Here is an 18,462-nt window from a genome sequence, read left to right as displayed (position 1 = left end):
TATCCGCTCTTTTGAAACACATCATTGGAGAATTTTGAAATATCTCCATATGAGGATACGATCTAGACATGATGTGCCAATGCTTATTGATTATGCCCCTCATTCTCTGTGCCCAAGGATGGCACTTCACTATTAATGGGATACGTGGTGGTTTAATAATCTTCTGTCCCTGCGGTTGATCTAACTTCTGCTTTTGAGATTGTAATAAGTGTAGGGGATAGCCTCTGTTGAGGAACTTTTTCGTCATCTCTTGCAACCTAATTTCACAGGTGTCAGGATCAGTCACGATCCTTTTAACCCTTTGGTACTGTGAAAAAGGAATCGCCTTCTTGATTGCTGGGGGATGGCTGCTAGTGTAGGTGAGTGGACTATTTCGATCTGTATCCTTGATATATAAATCAGTGTACACTGTACCATCGTCCTTGCGCTTCACCCATGTGTCAAGAAAGGATATTTGTTGAAAATCAAAATGTATGGTAAATTGAAGCTCACTCCAAATGGAGTTAAGATGACTGTTAAATTCCATGAGGGATCGAACGTCGCCTCGCCATACGCAAAACACGCCATCTATAAATCGACGCCAAAATATGCAATGTTTTAAGTAGAAAGAATTGGAATAAACAAATTCACTTTCAAACGATGACATATAACTGTTTGCGTACGGCGGCGCGACGCTCGATCCCATCGCGGTCCCGCGGCGCTGTTGAAAAAAGGTGTCTTGAAATAAGAAGTAATTTTCCTCTAACACTAGTTTTAAAAGTGTCAGAAAAAAAATCCTTCTGTGCTGATGTATAATGACTGGTATTCAATAGTCTGGAGGCTGCCTCTAAACCCTTTTCGTGAGTAATGGAAGTATAGAGGCTGCATACATCAAAAGTGACCAGTGTGCAGTCTCTATCTAGATGAAGGGGACGTATTTCACTCAAGAAATGTCCTGTGTCTCGTAGGTAGGAAGGAGATAACATGGTCAAAGGTGTGAGTACTTTCTCCAGAAAAATGGCTGGGGGAGAGAGGATTGAATCAGAGGAGGTCACAATAGGGCGTCCCGGTGGTCTGGTCATGGACTTGTGAATTTTCGGGAGGGTGTAAAACACCGGTGTAATAGGATGCTGATTTAGGAAAATTACTTCTTATTTCAAGACACCTTTTTTCAACAGCGCCGCGGGACCGCGATGGGATCGAGCGTCGCGCCGCCGTACGCAAACAGTTATATGTCATCGTTTGAAAGTGAATTTGTTTATTCCAATTCTTTCTACTTAAAACATTGCATATTTTGGCGTCGATTTATAGATGACGTATTTTGCGTATGGCGAGGCGACGTTCGATCCCTCATGGAATTTAACAGTCATCTTAACTCCATTTGGAGTGAGCTTCAATTTACCATACATTTTGATTTTCAACAAATATCCTTTCTTGACACATGGGTGAAGCGCAAGGACGATGGCACAGTGTACACTGATTTATATATCAAGGATACAGATCGAAATAGTCCACTCACCTACACTAGTAGCCATCCCCCAGCAATCAAGAAGGCGATTCCTTTTTCACAGTACCAAAGGGTTAAAAGGATCGTGACTGATCCTGACACCTGTGAAATTAGGTTGCAAGAGATGACGAAAAAGTTCCTCAACAGAGGCTATCCCCTACACTTATTACAATCTCAAAAGCAGAAGTTAGATCAACCGCAGGGACAGAAGATTATTAAACCACCACGTATCCCATTAATAGTGAAGTACCATCCTTGGGCACAGAGAATGAGGGGCATAATCAATAGGCATTGGCACATTATGTCTAGATCGTATCCTCATATGGAGATATTTCAAAATTCTCCAATGATGTGTTTCAAAAGAGCGGATAATATTCGTGACAAAATCATTAGAGCAGACATAGGCACTAACAAACCTATAGTCAGACAATCCACACTGACTACTCCGCGTCAGGGCACATTTCCGTGTTTAAATTGTAACAACTGCTCGAGTGTCATTAGAGGGTCTACACTGACCCACCCTCGTTCTGGAGAACAAATTCCCATTAAAGGCATGTTCACATGCGACAGTAAAAATGTCATTTATATTTTGAAATGTCCCTGCGGTTTGGTCTATGTAGGGGAACCTCAATGCGGATTAAAGATAGATTAAGTAAGCATAAGTCCACCATCCGCACGGAGAACCTGCTGTTACCCCTACCACATCATTTCCACGAGAAACGCCATGCGATATCGCAGTTGCGGTTTCAAGTGATTGAGAGGGTATCTTTACCTCGCCGCGGCGGCGACAGGAATAGTTTGCTTTTAAAGCGTGAGGCTTATTGGATCCACCGGTTACAAACTGTGGATCCAAGGGGGCTCAACCGCGAGTACAATATTTCCAGTTTCACTTAGTTCTTGACTATATTATTTTTATTATAAGAATGTACATTCTATTTGTCTCTTTCAGCGGACCTGATTCCTGAATTGTTATCAACTGTTTCATTGTTCCATCAATGTATCCACATTGATCTTTATGGTTTATTGCATCTTTCATTACTTCACCTGTGTCAGCCCTGATGTGGGTGGAGCTACATAGTATGATGTCATTTCCCTTTTGTTTTGTTACTCCTCCCTCTCTCTGTGTATAAAAGAGATGTGATAGGAGTTCATTGTATAGTCTGAAGAAAGCACGTGTTGTGCTGAAACGCGTCACTATGTCCTTCAATATGTGACTGAATAAACGCAACATTCTTCATCATCGCGAGTGCCGGTCTCTCCTTCCTTTTTGCAAGTATTGGGACGCCTCCCCACTGACTCGTGCACCGCGTCTATTCTAGCAAGGCCGACCCTTCTCTACATAATCTTATTATTAAGGTCACAGTCCCACGTCCTCCCATAATGTTATCTGCTTCTCATCTGTCGGCTTCCTTTTTATTCCAATTCGGAAAAACGCATGGCGGTTTTGATGCCTTTTCTGTGCGTTTTTACATCTATTGATGCGTTTTTTCCATATAATTACCTCCCATTGCATCTTGATACACGGTATATAAAATGTTGCCTTTTCAATGGTCATAACTTGTACATAAAAATTTAAAAACACAGGTAAAATGAAAACGTGAAAAAAATAATAATAACAAATAAGAAGTATTTCTATACCGGTCCTCATCCTCCTGTTTCCTTGTATCCGTATCATCCAATGTCACATGTATCGTTTTTACTAATATCTCATATATTTATCTTTCTTTTTCTTTTTTACTTTTATCTTCTTTATGTTTCTATGTTTGTTTTACAGTTTTTTTTTCTACAGCTGTTTTACAGGTTTTTCCACGGGTTTTTTCTTACTGTTTTACAGGTTTTTCCACGGGTTTTTTCTTACAGTCGCCTATTCAGAGCTCTTCATACCTAGACGTATGGGGTGGGGGCCTCCGACCAGGGGGGGATCGGAATGCTGGTAAACAAGGGGGGATCGGAATGCTGGTAAACGGCCTGACTCCGATTCCCGTCCTGCCCATATTCTACAGGAAACTGAAAAGCTCCAATTCTGCATTTAACCCATCAGGGAAGAGTTTACCAAAGTCAAATATTCTTCTTGATTCCTGCCGTGACACCCTAACGATATGATTTGTGACTCTTTCAAAGGCAATAAATGTTAAACCTTTCGGATCTTGATTATGAAATTGCTTAAAGTGTTTGGACAGGGAGTGTTTTTCATCGCTATTCCTTATATTTGCTGCGTGTTCAGATATTCTTTTTTTTCCACATCCTCTTCGTCCTCCCTATATATTGTTTCTTGCAGGCATTCAATAATATACATCACATGTCAGAAGTTCTTTTCTGTGTGGAGATAACTTTTTAGTGTCTTTTTTGGAAAAACAGTTTTTACATTGACCACATTTATAAAAACCTTTCAGATTAAACAGATTGTGTACGAGTGTTCTCCTTTTTTATTTTCTTTAATAGACGGAGCGATTTTTAGGCCTAAGTTTGGGGCCTTCGTATAAGTTATCTTGGGGGGTGTTATTTATCCACGGACCAATTACCTCATCCTTCAAAATATAGTGTCAATTAGTGATGAGCGGCAGGGGTCATATTCGAATTCGCGAATATTTTGTAGAATATTCGCAAATTCGAATATTCGTTATATTCTCCGATTTTTTTACTTGCAAAAATCGGCAAGGTAATTATCGTGTAATATGTGAATTTTCGTAATGCGAATTGTTATTGCAAATTTTTCAACGTACAACTATTAGACAAAGAAGATTATAGCACTATATTAGCTAAATTGCTCTATATTAGTTTTTTGCGAATATTCGCTATATTGCTATAACTTCGTATATAACTTCATATAGAGCAGTTTAGCTAATATAGTGCTATAATCTTTTTTTTTTTATAGTTGTAATTTTTTTCCAATCTGAACTTCAGATGAGAAAAAAATTACAACTATTAGAACAAAGAAGATTATAGCACTATATTAGATAAATTGCTCTATATTCGTTTTTTTTTCGAATATTCGCTATATTGCTTGTTTTAGAATATTACGAATATTCGAAAAAACGAAGTTATAGCAATATAGCGAATATTCGGAAAAAAAAATAATAATATAGAGCAATTTAGCTAATATAGTGCTATAATCTTCTTTGTCTAAGGCTGGGTTCACACGGGCGTTGCGGGAAAATGTGCGGGTGCGTTGCGGGAATACCCGCGATTTTTCCGCGTGAGTGCAAAACATTGTAATGCGTTTTGCACTCGCGTGAGAAAAATCGCGCATGTTTGGTAGCAAAACCCGAACTTCTTCGGGAAAATATAAGGGAAAATAATAGCATTCTGAATACAGAATGCAAAGTAAACTAGCGCTGGAGGGGTTAAAAATAAATAAATAAATAATTTAACTCACCTTAGTCCACTTGATCGCGTAGCCGGCATCTCATTCTGTCTCCTTTGCTGAACAGGACCTGTGGTGAGCATTAATTACAGGTAAAGGACCTTTGGTGACATCACTCCAGTCATCACATGATCCATCACCATGGTAAAAGATCATGTGATGGATCATGTGATGACCGGAGTGACGTCACCAAAGGTCCTTTACCTGTAATTAATGCTCACCACAGGTCCTGTTCAGCAAAGGAGACAGAATGAGATGCCGGGCTACGCGATCAAGTGGACTAAGGTGAGTTAAATTATTTATTTATTTATTTTAACCCCTCCAGCGCTAGTTTACTTTGCATTCTGTATTCAGAATGCTATTATTTTCCCTTATAACCATGTTATAGCCTCAGATGGGTAATCTTTTATTATGAATTGTTCTCTTAATTCTTCTGCCTTTTCTTCGAATTTCTGACTATCCATAGGCCTCTTTCACACGGGCGTTCCCGGATTTGCTCCTGATGCGTCGCGTGTGCATTGCGGGAAAACCGCGCTAGTAGGCACGCAATTGCAGTCAGTTTTGACTGCTATTGCGTTCCGATGTTCATTTTTTTTCCGCGCGAGTGCAATGCGTTTTGCAGGCACGGGAGAAAAAAACTGACTGTGGTACCCAGACCCGAAGCCGGACTTCTTCACTGAAGTTCGGGTTTGGGTTCGGTGTTCTATTCATTTTACTATTTTCCCTTATAACATGGTTAGAAAGGAATAGAATAGCATTCTTAAGACAGAATGCTTAGTAAAATGTCGATTGAGGGGTTAAAAAATAAACAAAAAAATTACCTCACCTCATTCACTTGTTCGCGCAGCCGGCATCGTCTTCTTTCTTCTTCTTTCAGGACCTGCGAAAGGACCTTTGATGTAATCGCGCTCACCGCGCGGTGACGTCAGTGCAGGTCCTGCTGAATGAAGATAGAAGGTCCTGATGAGTGCGATTATGTCATCAAAGGTCCTTTTTGCAGGTCCTGAAAAAAGAAGAAAGAAGACGATGCCGGTGAGGTGAGGTCATTTATTTTTATTTTTTAACCCCTCCAGCCCTATTGTTCTATGCATTCTGTATTAAGACTGCTATTATTTTCCCTTATAACCATGTTATATGGGAAAATAATACCGTAATTAGACTTTAATGGGGTTGCTCATCCTTATCATCTCCTAGCAACCATGCGTGAAAATCGCACCGCATCCGCCCTTGCTTGCGATTTTCACGCAGACCCATTCATTTCTATGGGGGCTGCGTTGCGTGAAAAACGCAGACTATAGAGCATGCTGCGATTTTCACACAACGCACAAGTGATGCGTGAAACTCACCGCTCATGTGAACAGCCCCATTGAAGTGAATGGGTCGGGATCCAGTGCGGGTGCAATGCGTTCACCTCACGTATTGCACCCGCGTAGAAATCTCGCCCGTGTGAAAGGGGCCTTACAGTTCCATTTTATCCTACAGATATGAAGAGCTCTAAATCTCTGATGAATAGGAAAAAACCTGTAAAACAAACATAGAAACATAAAGAAGATAAAAGTAAAAAAGAAAAAGAAAGATAAATATATGAGATATTAGTAAAAACGATACATGTGACATTGGATGATACGGATAAAAGGAAACAGGAGGATGAGGACCGGTATAGAAATACTTCTTATTTGTTATTATTATTTTTTTCACTTTTTCATTTTACCTGTGTTTTTAAATTTTTATGTACAAGTTATGACCATTGAAAAGGCAACATTTTATATACCGTGTATCAAGATGCAATGGGAGGTAATTATATGGAAAAAACGCATCAATAGATGTAAAAACGCACAGAAAAGGCATCAAAACCGCCATGCGTTTTTCTGAATTGGAATAAAAAGGAAGCCGACAGATGAGAAGCAGATAACATTATGGGAGGACGTGGGACTGTGACCTTAATAATAAGATGTCACTAAGTCACCCATAGAAAGGAAATGATATATAAAGATGACTCAAATGAGAGTCCGTTTTGGGTTTTGCGTGGAACTGAAATGATGGGTATATAAATGGGCAGGATCTTCTGGATCAATATGGCCGCTGAGGAAGGAGTGGGAGAGACTCCGAAACGCGTTTGGTAAAATACGATCCAAGACCCACGGAATAATAACGTATCAGCCTTCACCAGAATACTACTGGAGCGCTCCAAAGGACTCTGTGAATATCCTATAACAGCCGACCGGCCCGAGCGGTATCTGGACTGTGTCACACGCAGCGCTAAGATCAGCGATACCGCGTGGGACGCCGGCACAGGAGGCTGTAGAGGGTCACGGCGCCTATTATACATAGAGATGCGGCGGTAAGAGGAATCTTACTGTCACCCTGCGGCCAGTGACGCGGGACGCGGGTCTACTTACACTATACCGCCAACTGGGAGAAAACGATACGGACCATTACTAAAGATCAACCGTCCTATGAAACATCTGCCGCACACGGCTACCGCCAGTGACAGAAGGCGGACTTACAATATACCGCCAACGTGGAACACAATATGAGGGGCATTACTAGATCCACATCATACAAGGTATAGAGCCGCTTTACATGATACCACCAATGGGGGTTTGAACCTATGGACCACCATGGTGTCTTCTAAGGAAGGACCGACAGAGGAGAACGCTGAACTGAAGAGAAACGTGGATTTCATATATTGGGATCATTCATCGTTAGGTTGATTCATTCTCCATCGATTGAAAATGACCAATGCTGCGTACTAGTCCATATTGGATAGAACTATATACACTGCTCAAAAAAATAAAGGGAACACAAAAATAACACATCCTAGATCAGAATTAATTAAATATTCTTCTGAAATACTTTGTTCTTTACATAGTTGAATGTGCTGACAACAAAATCACACAAAAATAAAAAAATGGAAATCAAATTTTTCAACCCATGGAGGTCTGGATTTGGAGTCACACTCAAAATGAAAGTGGAAAAACACACTACAGGCTGATCCAACTTTGATGTAATGTCCTTAAAACAAGTCAAAATGAGGCTCAGTAGTGTGTGTGGCCTCCACGTGCCTGTATGACCTCCCTACAACGCCTGTGCATGCTCCTGATGAGGTGGCGGACGGTCTCCTGAGGGATCTCCTCCCAGACCTGGACTAAAGCATCTGCCAACTCCTGGACAGTCTGTGGTGCAACGTGACGTTGGTGGATAGAGCGAGACATGATGTCCCAGATGTGCTCAATTGGATTCAGGTCTGGGGAACAGGCGGACCAGTCCTTAGCATCAATGCCTTCGTCTTGCAGGAACTGCTGACACACTCCAGCCACATGAGGTCTAGCATTGTCTCGCATTAGGAGGAACCCAGGGCCAACCGCACCAGCATATGGTCTCACAAGGGGTCTGAGGATCTCATCTCGGTACCTAATGGCAGTCAGGCTACCTCTGGCGAGCACATGGAGGGCTGTGCGGCCCTCCAAAGAAATGCCACCCCACACCATTACTGACCCAATGCCAAACCGGTCATGCTGGAGGATGTTGCAGGCAGCACAACGTTCTCCACGGCGTCTACAGACTCTGTCACATGTGCTCAGTGTGAACCTGCTTTCATCTGTGAAGAGCACAGGGCGCCAGTGGCGAATTTGCCAATCTTGGTGTTCTCTGGCAAATGCCAAACGTCCTGCACGGTGTTGGGCTGTAAGCACAACCCCCACCTGTGGACGTCGGGCCCTCATATCACCCTCATGGAGTCTGTTTCTGACAGTTTGAGCAGACACATGCACATTTGTGGCCTGCTGGAGGTCATTTTGCAGGGCTCTGGCAGTGCACAAAGGCGGAGGTAGCGGTCCTGCTGCTGGGTTGTTGCCCTCCTACGGCCTCCGCCACGTCTCCTGATGTACTGGCCTGTCTCCTGGTAGCGCCTCCATGCTCTTGACACTACGCTGACAGACACAGCAAACCTTCTTGCCACAGCTCGCATTGATGTGCCATCCTGGATAAGCTGCACTACCTGAGCCACTTGTGTGGGTTGTAGACTCCGTCTCATGCTACCACTAGAGTGAAAGCACCGCCAGCATTCAAAAGTGACCAAAACATCAGCCAGGAAGCATAGGAACTGAGAAGTGATCTGTGGTCACCACCTGCAGAACCACTCCTTTATTGGGGGTATCTTGCTAATTGCCTATAATTTCCACCTGTTGTCTATCCCATTTGCACAACAGCATGTGAAATTGATTGTCACTCAGTGTTGCTTCCTAAGTGGACAGTTTGATTTCACAGAAGTGTGATTGACTTGGAGTTACATTGTGTTGTTTAAGTGTTCCCTTTATTTTTTTGAGCAGTGTATGTTGCTTCAATACAGTATATAGATGTAGTATACCGTGATAATCCAGCAATCTCCACATAATTTTAAGCAATACTATTGGGGGGGCTATATAACCGACTGTGTCTCCGTCGTCTAATACGGCCTCAACCCTCCCCTTCTATGTTGTTGTTTTTTTTTTCCAGTTTTTGCCTTTTTTAGGTTTTTGTCTTTTTGGGTCTTAAACTCTTATGTATACCTTTTTATATGTTTTTAATAAACATGTAAGTATTTGAGATATGATTAATGTTCTTGAAGTGATCCTAAACGGAGGGTGCATGTCTGCAGCATTGAATATCGGAAAAACCATTGGAGAATATTTAGGTCTCTGGGTTATTCCAGATGACGTGTGCCTAAATGATATTGTGACGGGGCGAGTAATCAGAGGGCGAGCCGCTACCAGTATGACAGCGGTCACCCAGCTTTTCCTGACTCCCGAACGTGAGAACTAGGCAGATTGTGTCTCCGCCGACGTCCTTTCCCACAGAGCAAGCCCTAAATATACCGCGTCCATAAATAGTCTCCTCGCCCTGACACTGCGGGTGTATTTATAACCTGAGAACCGCCTGCGGGAATGTGAGAAGAGGGCAAAAAATCCAGAATGGAACCAACGTTACAATAGGGAGGGCAACTTCAGAACTAGCAACTCCCCAATACAACATAGCGTCCGCCGCCGCTGCCGCTGACAAATTGCCTAAATTACTTTTTCAAAAATCCGAACCAGCTGGATTCCTGGTCTCCATTATAGGCCATATAGGTCGTGTTCCACTTCAGTTTCCTAGCGACCCTTCTGCGCGTGCGACATGAACGCTCCCTACAGGGCAGACAACAGCAACCAATGGAAGCAGATGGAGTCACATGACGAACCGCGGCTGACCTCGACCGCCGCAAAAACTTCCGCAGGGGTTATATTTCTTGCAACTGTCGTGTAGTTGTCGAAACGCGAAATCATTCACTTACATTAGCCGCGATGACTTGCGACGTAGGCCGCGCCACACTGCGATCTTTGGCCGCGAGTCACTTCACGAGGGACCCCTTGCAGCCATGCGGTTTTCAGGAATTTCTGATAATTGTAACAAAGGAACAATTCTGAAAACACTAGATTAGGTAATTGCTAGTTATTCAATTGTCTAATATAATCACAGTCCATAAACGATATTGCTGCAAGCCTTAGGCCCCTTTTACACGAGCGTGCTGCGGTATTTTCTCCGTCCAAAACCGTACAGTGACTGAACAACTGAAGACATCCTGATGCATACTGAATGGATTGCTCTCCATTCAGAATTCATTAGGATAAAACTGATCAGTTTTTTTTTCTGGTATTGAGCCCCTAGGACGGAACTCAATGCCGGAAAAGTTTAACGCAAGTGTGAATGTACCCTTAGATTTTAGTGTGTACAAGAATACATAGGCAGCTATTTTGATACAATGTATAAATATACCAAAAATATTTTTTATATACAGTATATATATAATATAATATATAAATACCAGTATATAATTTTTTATGAAGTAAATATAGTATCTGCAGTTCTCACCACTGACCACTAGATGGAGCTCACGTATTCTAGCAGTCCCTTTCCAGACGAGTGTGGTGCGCGAGCTCCCTCTGCTGGCGGAATGTGAGAACTGCGGCGCCGTGACGTAGAATAACCGGAGATGACACGTTCAAGTCGCGACAGAAGCTACAGGCGGGAAGACTGAAATTTTCGGTGAGATGAGTCGGGTTTAGTTTATTGCAGGGCGATAGCGACCGTCATGCTGGGAATATAGTACTGCTCAGTGCAGGCATGCTGAGTCTTGTAGCGCTCACTGTCAGAGCTGTGCTGGGCTTTGTGGTGCCACAGATTCCTTTGCCTCCGTGTGTAGCTTTTAACTAAAAATGTTGGAGGTCGTAGTACCACGTTAGTTTTAGGCTTTCAGCACTGACAGGAAATGATGGGGGTTGAATTTTCCAACAGTCATGCGCATGCTGGGGGTTGTAGTTCTGTGTTGCCTACCTTTTGCTTTCGTATCTGCGTGCAGCCAGAAGAATGGGCCAAATCCAGTTTTTGCAACCTGTTTCAAGATCTCTGCTTGCCGAAAAGTGAATGGGAGCAGCCGTCTGCAGCCAGAGGCTGGATTTGTGCGCGCAAACTGACAGCAAGCAGAGCTCTTGAAATGGACAGTTTGTCACGAAGGTGCGGATGCTGGGTGTTGTTGTCTTGCAGGCATGGACCGCAGGAGTCTGGCCCAGGAGCTGCGGCGCTGGGTGGTGGAGGAGATGGGGCTCCCGCAGCAGAAAGCGCCCACCGAGGAAGTGCTGCAGAGGTGAGGAGCGGGCGCAGAGAGGTCACACCCCCCCCATTCCCCAAAAAATAAAATCCCTCCTGACACGGTTTTCTGCCTTGCAGACTCTTCCTAGTGCAGCGTGCCTCCGACATCTGGAAATACGTCATCCGCCACGTGCGCAGCCAGAGGTGAGAGGTCAGCGAGCCCCATTTAAAGGGCCAGGGCGTCAAGAATGACTTTAGACCTTATTGCAGAAGTATTCACACCGTCTAAATTCTTCTCTCTTTGCAGGACTGTGAAGAACATTGAAGGGAACCTGCTCTGGTATCCTTACAGAATCCATCGTTGGCTGCTGCCGCACAAACAGACGCGCACATTGTGCCGTCACTCCGACCTCCCATAGGCCGTATGTAGTCCGCATTATGCTGCCAAGAATAGGACAAAGGGATGCAGATGGAGGATCCGATTTCTGTCCGTGTCCTATACTTCACCGCAAAATGCAGACCCATTGAAGTCAATGGGTCTAAAAAAAAACGGATACAATGCACAAAATCCATACAGGCGCGTCCGTAGATTATCATTTCCGCTGGTCGTTATGGACCAGGAAGATCAGGATAAGGCTACTTTCACACCTGCGTTTAGGTGCGGATCCGTCTGGTATCTGCACAGACGGATCCGCACCTATAATGCAAACGCTTGTATCCGTTCAGAACGGATCCGTCTGCATTGCCATGATAATGCAAACAGGTCCGTTTTGACTTGCATTGAAAGTCAATGGGAGGCGGATCCGTTTTCAATTGCACCATATTGTGTCAGTGAAAACGAATCCGTCCTCATTGACTTACATTGTGTGTCAGGACGGATCCGTTTGGCTCAGTTTCGTCAGACGGACATCGAAACGCTGCAGGCGGCCTCCAGAGCGGAATGGAGGCCGAACGGAGGCAAACGGATGCATTGTGAGCGGATCCTTATCCATTCAGAATGTATTGGGGCCAAACTGATCCGTTTTGGACCGCTTGTGAGATCCCTGAACGGATCTCACAGGCGGACCCAGAAACGGCAGTGTGAAGGTAGCCTAAGCAGTGCGATAGGAGACCGTTTCATACCAAGCTGAAAAACTAGATATAGTAAATCTGCCCCTGATTCTTAGTTTTCAGTCATCACTGCGTTTCTAGCATGCTATTCGTGAACCCGGATGAGTAGAGCTTCTGGTCGCTGTTAGGCCCCTTTCACACGGGCGAGTTTTCCGGCGCGGGTGTGAGGTGAACGCATTGCACCCGCACTGAATCCAGACCCATTCATTTCTATGGGGCTGTGCACATGAGCGGTGATTTTCACGCATCACTTGTGCGTTGCGTGAAAATCGCAGCATGCTCTATATTCTGCGTTTTTCACGCAACACAGGTCCCATAGAAATGAATGGGGCTGCGTGAAAATCGCAAGCATCCGCAATAAAGTGCGGATGCGGTGCGATTTTCACGCACTGTTGCTAGGAGACGATCGGGATGGGGACCCGATCATTATTATTTCCCTTATAACATGGTTATAAGGGAAAATAATAGCATTCTGAATACAGAATGCATAGTACAATAGCGCTGGAGGGGTTAAATATTATTATTTTTTTAATTAAACTCGCCTCATCCACTTGTTCGCGCTGCCCGACTCGTCTTCTTTCTTCTTCTTTGAGGACCTGGGAGGAAAAGGACCTTTGGTGGTGTCACTGTGCTCATCACATGGTACATCACATGGCCCATCACCATGGTGATGGACCATGTGATGAGCTTAGTGATGTCACCAAAGGTAGTTTTCCTCCCAGGTCCTCAAAGAAGACGAGTCGGGCTGCGCGAACAAGTGGATGAGGCGAGTTTAATTTAAAAAATAATAATATTTAACCCCTCCAGCCCTATTGTACTATGCATTCTGTATTCAGAATGCTATTATTTTCCCTTATAACCATCTTATAAGGGAACATATTAGAATCTACACAACACCTAACCCAAACCTGAACTTCTGTGAAGAAGTCCAGGTTCGGGTCTGGGTACCACATTCAGTTTTTTCTCACGCACGTGCAAAATGCATTGCACTTGCGCGGAAAAAAAACGAAGAACGCAATCGCATACAAAACTCACCCCACTCGCAGGCAAAATCGCACGATTTTCCCGCGACGCATCCTATCCGGCCCTCACACGCGACGTGAGAGAGTGTTTGTTCCATCTTTGCAATGCTAGACTAGAACATGTAGCAGTGCTGAACTTGTTTGTGCAGCATTTCTGTTCGGATCAGATCCACGTGCGCATCACGTCCGTTGCTGTGTTTTTTTCCTGAACTCGAGGCCTCAGGTATCAGCAGCTGCAGCACACAGAGGTGAGGTTCTTCTCAGAGGTGCTCGTCTCACACCCCTAGGGGCTTTCTTCTACAACCAGCGCCACCCCTGTCCACAGGCCGTGTCCGGTATTTCGGCTGAGCTGCACTACTGCACACGGCCTGTGGACAGAGGTGGCGCTGTTTGTGGAGATATGCAGCGGTTTTGGATGTTGAATGTCATGGTGGGCAAGAGGGGCAGGGGCCGGATGGCTATAAAGGCAGAGTATGTTTTCGTTCGGCAGGCGCAGCGCTCCGTAGAGGAGGAGCAGCAGCAGCGCAGGAAGCAGCTGTGCCAGGAGATCCTGGAGCTGCGCTCCGAACTGCAGCATCTCCAGGAGCAAGTCCAGAGCGCCGAGAGAGATCTCACCAGCCAGGGTAAGAGTCCAGTGCGTTAACTATTCACGCCCGCTGCGTCAGTGGCTTCCTTTTACCCCCGTCAGGTTTTTTTTTAAACCGGGCTTTTTCTCCCTGCCTTGGTAGAACTGAACAACCACAAGTCCCAGGATTTCTGCCGTCGCTCGCTGCTGCTCCGTGCATACAACAAGAAGAGGGAGGAGGAGTGGGGGACCCTGCGGGAGAGTAACCTCCGGATCCAGTATCTCCGCGATCAGCTGCAGGAAGTCAGCAGGTGGGTGTGAATGTCGCGCACGTCCAGCACTGCTATGTCACTCTGAGGTGGGAACACGTGTGGTATGTTTCTCCCGCAGAGCGTCGCAGAGGGAGACTGTATTCCCCGCCCTGGATGCAGTGTCGGCCTTGGACACCTTCCCAGAGCCCGAGGTCCTGGTATGTATGGCTCGGGTCACCGCTTTCCCGGTGAATGTTTGTCTCGCCCCGTAATCCCTCTCCTTTTCTGTCTACTATATTAGAGAGATGTGCGGGAGGTCTGCCAGATGCGTTTGAAGTTTTTGCACTCCCTTTATGACGATACCGTTTCTGGCTCGTTGCTGTAAGTGAGGAGATCCCTTCCCATCAGCTAGTAATGTCTGTATTCCCTTTCTTGGGCCGTTGTGTTAATCTTCCATCTGCTGGTCATGTCTTCTCTTCCTACATCTTCTGAGCTTAAAGGGGATGTTCACATCTCAAACACTGATGGTGTATTGCTAGGATAGGCCACCAATGTCAGCTTGGTGCAGGTCCCACCTCTGGGACCCGCTCCTATCTCCAGAACAGGGCCACTGAAGTGAAGGAGAGCGCATGCGCAGCACTGTTATGTATGGGAGTGCTGGAAATAGCTGTTTCCTACTTACCCTGGTCCTGATTTTCTCCTTTCCTGTCACTGCTCAGGTCTGGAGGGGAGGATCTGCGCTCGTTGGCCCACCAGCAGTGGATGAGTATGGCAGAGGTGAGTCCGTGGAGGGGTTTGTTTTAGTTTTTTTTTAATCTGTGTCCTTTAATCCAACACTTTACCTGCTAGTCCAGCATAAGTCTGTTTTTCTGCATGCTGGACTGATGTAAATTCCCCTAATAATCTGGTAGCTTCCCTGAGGAACAATGAGCAGCGGCACCTGCAGTTTTTCCATCCGATACTTTGGAATATCCAATAATCCGGCAGTTTTAGGCATTGCCAATCGTTATCATGATTAACCCTATTAAACCAGGTATACTGCCTGGTGGGGGCTGATTATGCTGATTAAAACGATACCTTTCTTTTGTCTGTTTGTTAAAAGCTGATATATTGCTGGTTTATTCCCAAGCACAATATGTGATTATGAAGTCACCAGTAGTAGGTATTAGCTTACTAAGTATAGAAAACCTCTATTCTCAATATAGTAAGATCATATACTTTTATTATGGGATAAATGAGGGAGAGAAAAAAATGTAGATGTCACTCCTTGGATTTGAACCTGGGATCTCTACATGCAAGGCTGACCTTTTGCTACAGCCTTAGGCCTCTTTCACACTACCGTATGGCTATTTCAGTTTTTTGCGGTCCGTTCCGTTTTTTTGTGTCCGTTCCGTTTTTTTCCGTATGGCATATACGGTACACAGTAATTACATAGAAAAAATTGGGCTTGGCATAACATTTTCAATAGATGGTTCTGCAAAAAACGGAACGGATATGGAAGACATACGGATGCATTTCCATATGTGTTCCGTTTTTTTTTTTTCCGGACCCATTGACTTGAATGGAGCCACGGAACTTGATTTGCGGGCAATAATAGGACATGTTCTATCTTTCAACGGAACAGAAATACGGAAACGGAATGCATACGGAGTACATTCCGTTTTTTTTGCGTAACCATTGAAAATAAATAGTTCCGTATACGGACCGTATATGGAACGCAAAAAAACGTCCCGCCAGACGGGGGGAAAAAAACGGTAGTGTGAAAGAGGCCTTAGGAAGAGTGGTTTTCTACACTTAGAAAGCTAATACATACTACTGGGGTCTTTAGAGTCATGTATTGCATCTGAGCTTTCTAAGGATAGAAAACGACTATTCTCATTATGGTAAGGCTATAGTAAGTAGTGTATAGGATATGTACATGCTAGGACGCAGCTCTGCCCTCAGCATAATGGTGTCTAGTGACTAAACCTGTCAATCAAGGGGAGAAGGGCAGTGTGCAGAGCACAGGGGGCATTACAAATGCAGTGATGTAAGGATTCAAGCCTGCCCTCTGGTGCTCCAATGTGCCAAAACGCAGATCTCTCTAGAGCTGTTTAACATACCTGCAAAAGAAAGGTATAGTTGTAATCAGCATGGTGAGCCCTACCAAGGCCATGTGTCTGGTTTAATAGGGTTGATCCTACTGACAGAAGCTTTAACCTCTTTCCTACTACTGCACAACTTTATACATTGTGGCGGAAGGCTCTTAACTGCAGGGTGGATAAAAATCTATGATTTTTATTTTTATTTTTTTTTTTGATTTAAATCAGATTTATTTTTTTATATATAAAATGCTTTTTGAGGAAAATATATTACCACAATCCATCCAAAGGTTGTTCCATCATGAAATAAAGATTAGTTTTTTAATTGTGTAGAATAAGGCTGTACGTGGACTCCCATATTGTTGAATGGATTAAGCAGTGGCTGAGGGACAGACAACAGAGGGTTGTAGTCAATGGAGTATATTCAGACCAAGGTCTTGTTACCAGTGGGGTACCTCAGGGATCTGTTCTGGGACCCATATTGTTTAATATCTTTATCAGCGAAATTGCAGAAGGCCTCAATGGTAAGGTGTGTCTTTCTGCTGATGACACAAGGATTTGTAACAGGGTTGATGTTCCTGGAGGGAAACGCCAAATGGAAAAGGATTTAGGAAAACTAGAGGAATAGTCAAAAATATGGCAGCTAAAATGTAATGTTGATAAGTGCAAGATAATGCACCTGGGGCGTAAAAACCCAAGAGCAGAATGTGATACAGTCCTGACCTCAGTATCTGAGGAAAGGGATTTAAGGATCATTATTTCAGAAGACTTAAAGGTAGGCAGACAATGTCACAGAGCAGCAGGAAATGCTAGCAGAATGCTTGGGTGTAGAGGGAGAGGCATTACTAGCAGACAGAGGGAGGCGCTCATGCCGCTCTACAGAGGACAAGTGAGACCTCATTTGGAGTATTGTGCTCAGTACTGGAGACCATATCTCCAGAAGGATATTGATACTTTGGAGAGAGTTCAGAGAAGAGCTACTAAACTAGTACATGGATTGCAGGATAAAACTTACCAGGAAAGATTAAAGGACCTTAACATGTATAGCTTGGAAGAAAGAAGAGACAGAGGAGATATGATAGAAACTGCTAAATACATAAAGGGAATCAACAAGGTAAAAGAGGAGAGGATATTTAAAAGAAGAAAAACTGCTACAAGAGGACATAGTTTTAAATTAGAGGGGAAAAGGTTTAAAGGTAATATCAGGAAGTATTACTTTACTGAGAGAGTAGTGGATGCATGGAATAGCCTTCCTGCAGAAGTGGTAGCTGCAAATACAGTGAAGGAGTTTAAGCATGCATGGGATAGGCATAAGGCCATCCTTCATATAAGATAGGGCCGGGGGCTATCCATAGTATTCAGTATATTGGGCAGACTAGATGGGCCAAATGGTTCTTATCTGCCGACACATTCTATGTTTCTATAGGTGTAATTTTTGTGGTAAATAAATTCCATTAATCCATTCACACTGTCATGCTCTTCCAGAGGTTTTGGTAAGATTATTGGGCAGTTTCTCTGCCTACAAGATATTATCACAGATGCTTAGTTTACTTTTGCAGTTCTCAAAACTGAATTTGACTCAGCAGAGATCACATGCCTCTTCTTCACAGCAAAAATGTTATAACATGAACAGAGTTGAGAAAAAGACCTTAATCCTAACTTCTACAAACCTATGAATGCAGAATCAACCTAATCAAACTAATATGAAAAGTTGTTATTCTAAAAAATCTTCATCTACTTGCTTATTATAAGTTACACCAGCAAGAATTTGTCTTTATGTAGAAAACTATGATTTAAATCAAATCAACCCTGCTTAACTGTAACCCGACATATAAAAGCATCTGGTTACATTGCCATCTGCCGGCGCCCCGGAGACAACATAAAAAAAGTCACTTTGAAGGAGCTTCTAATGTTTTTGCACTGTACATCATCTGTGCAGCTGGAACGGTGCCATAGAAAAATAAGCTGCTGTTTTCT

At 43.9% G+C, this 18,462-nt stretch overlaps 1 protein-coding gene across 1 annotated transcript in view; it reads left to right on the top strand.

Moving 5' to 3' along the window:
- The first annotated feature begins 10,855 nt into the window (after nucleotides 1–10,855).
- The window catches only part of HAUS5 (HAUS augmin like complex subunit 5), a 14,690-nt gene continuing 7,083 nt past the window's right edge, over nucleotides 10,856–18,462 (top strand). Inside the window, exons 1-10 of the mRNA XM_040422364.1 lie at nucleotides 10,856–10,913; nucleotides 11,412–11,511; nucleotides 11,595–11,660; nucleotides 11,764–11,796; nucleotides 13,812–13,836; nucleotides 14,079–14,211; nucleotides 14,317–14,464; nucleotides 14,544–14,622; nucleotides 14,706–14,785; nucleotides 15,124–15,181. Of these exons, the coding sequence (XP_040278298.1) occupies nucleotides 11,414–11,511; nucleotides 11,595–11,660; nucleotides 11,764–11,796; nucleotides 13,812–13,836; nucleotides 14,079–14,211; nucleotides 14,317–14,464; nucleotides 14,544–14,622; nucleotides 14,706–14,785; nucleotides 15,124–15,181 (720 nt within the window). The 5' untranslated portion in view covers nucleotides 10,856–10,913; nucleotides 11,412–11,413. The remainder of the gene's footprint in view (nucleotides 10,914–11,411; nucleotides 11,512–11,594; nucleotides 11,661–11,763; nucleotides 11,797–13,811; nucleotides 13,837–14,078; nucleotides 14,212–14,316; nucleotides 14,465–14,543; nucleotides 14,623–14,705; nucleotides 14,786–15,123; nucleotides 15,182–18,462) is intronic.

Source organism: Bufo bufo, chromosome 1 (assembly GCF_905171765.1).
Source record: "Bufo bufo chromosome 1, aBufBuf1.1, whole genome shotgun sequence".
NCBI lineage: Eukaryota > Metazoa > Chordata > Amphibia > Anura > Bufonidae > Bufo > Bufo bufo.
Note: the sequence above shows the minus strand (reverse complement) of the source record. Positions and strands in the feature narration are given on the sequence as shown.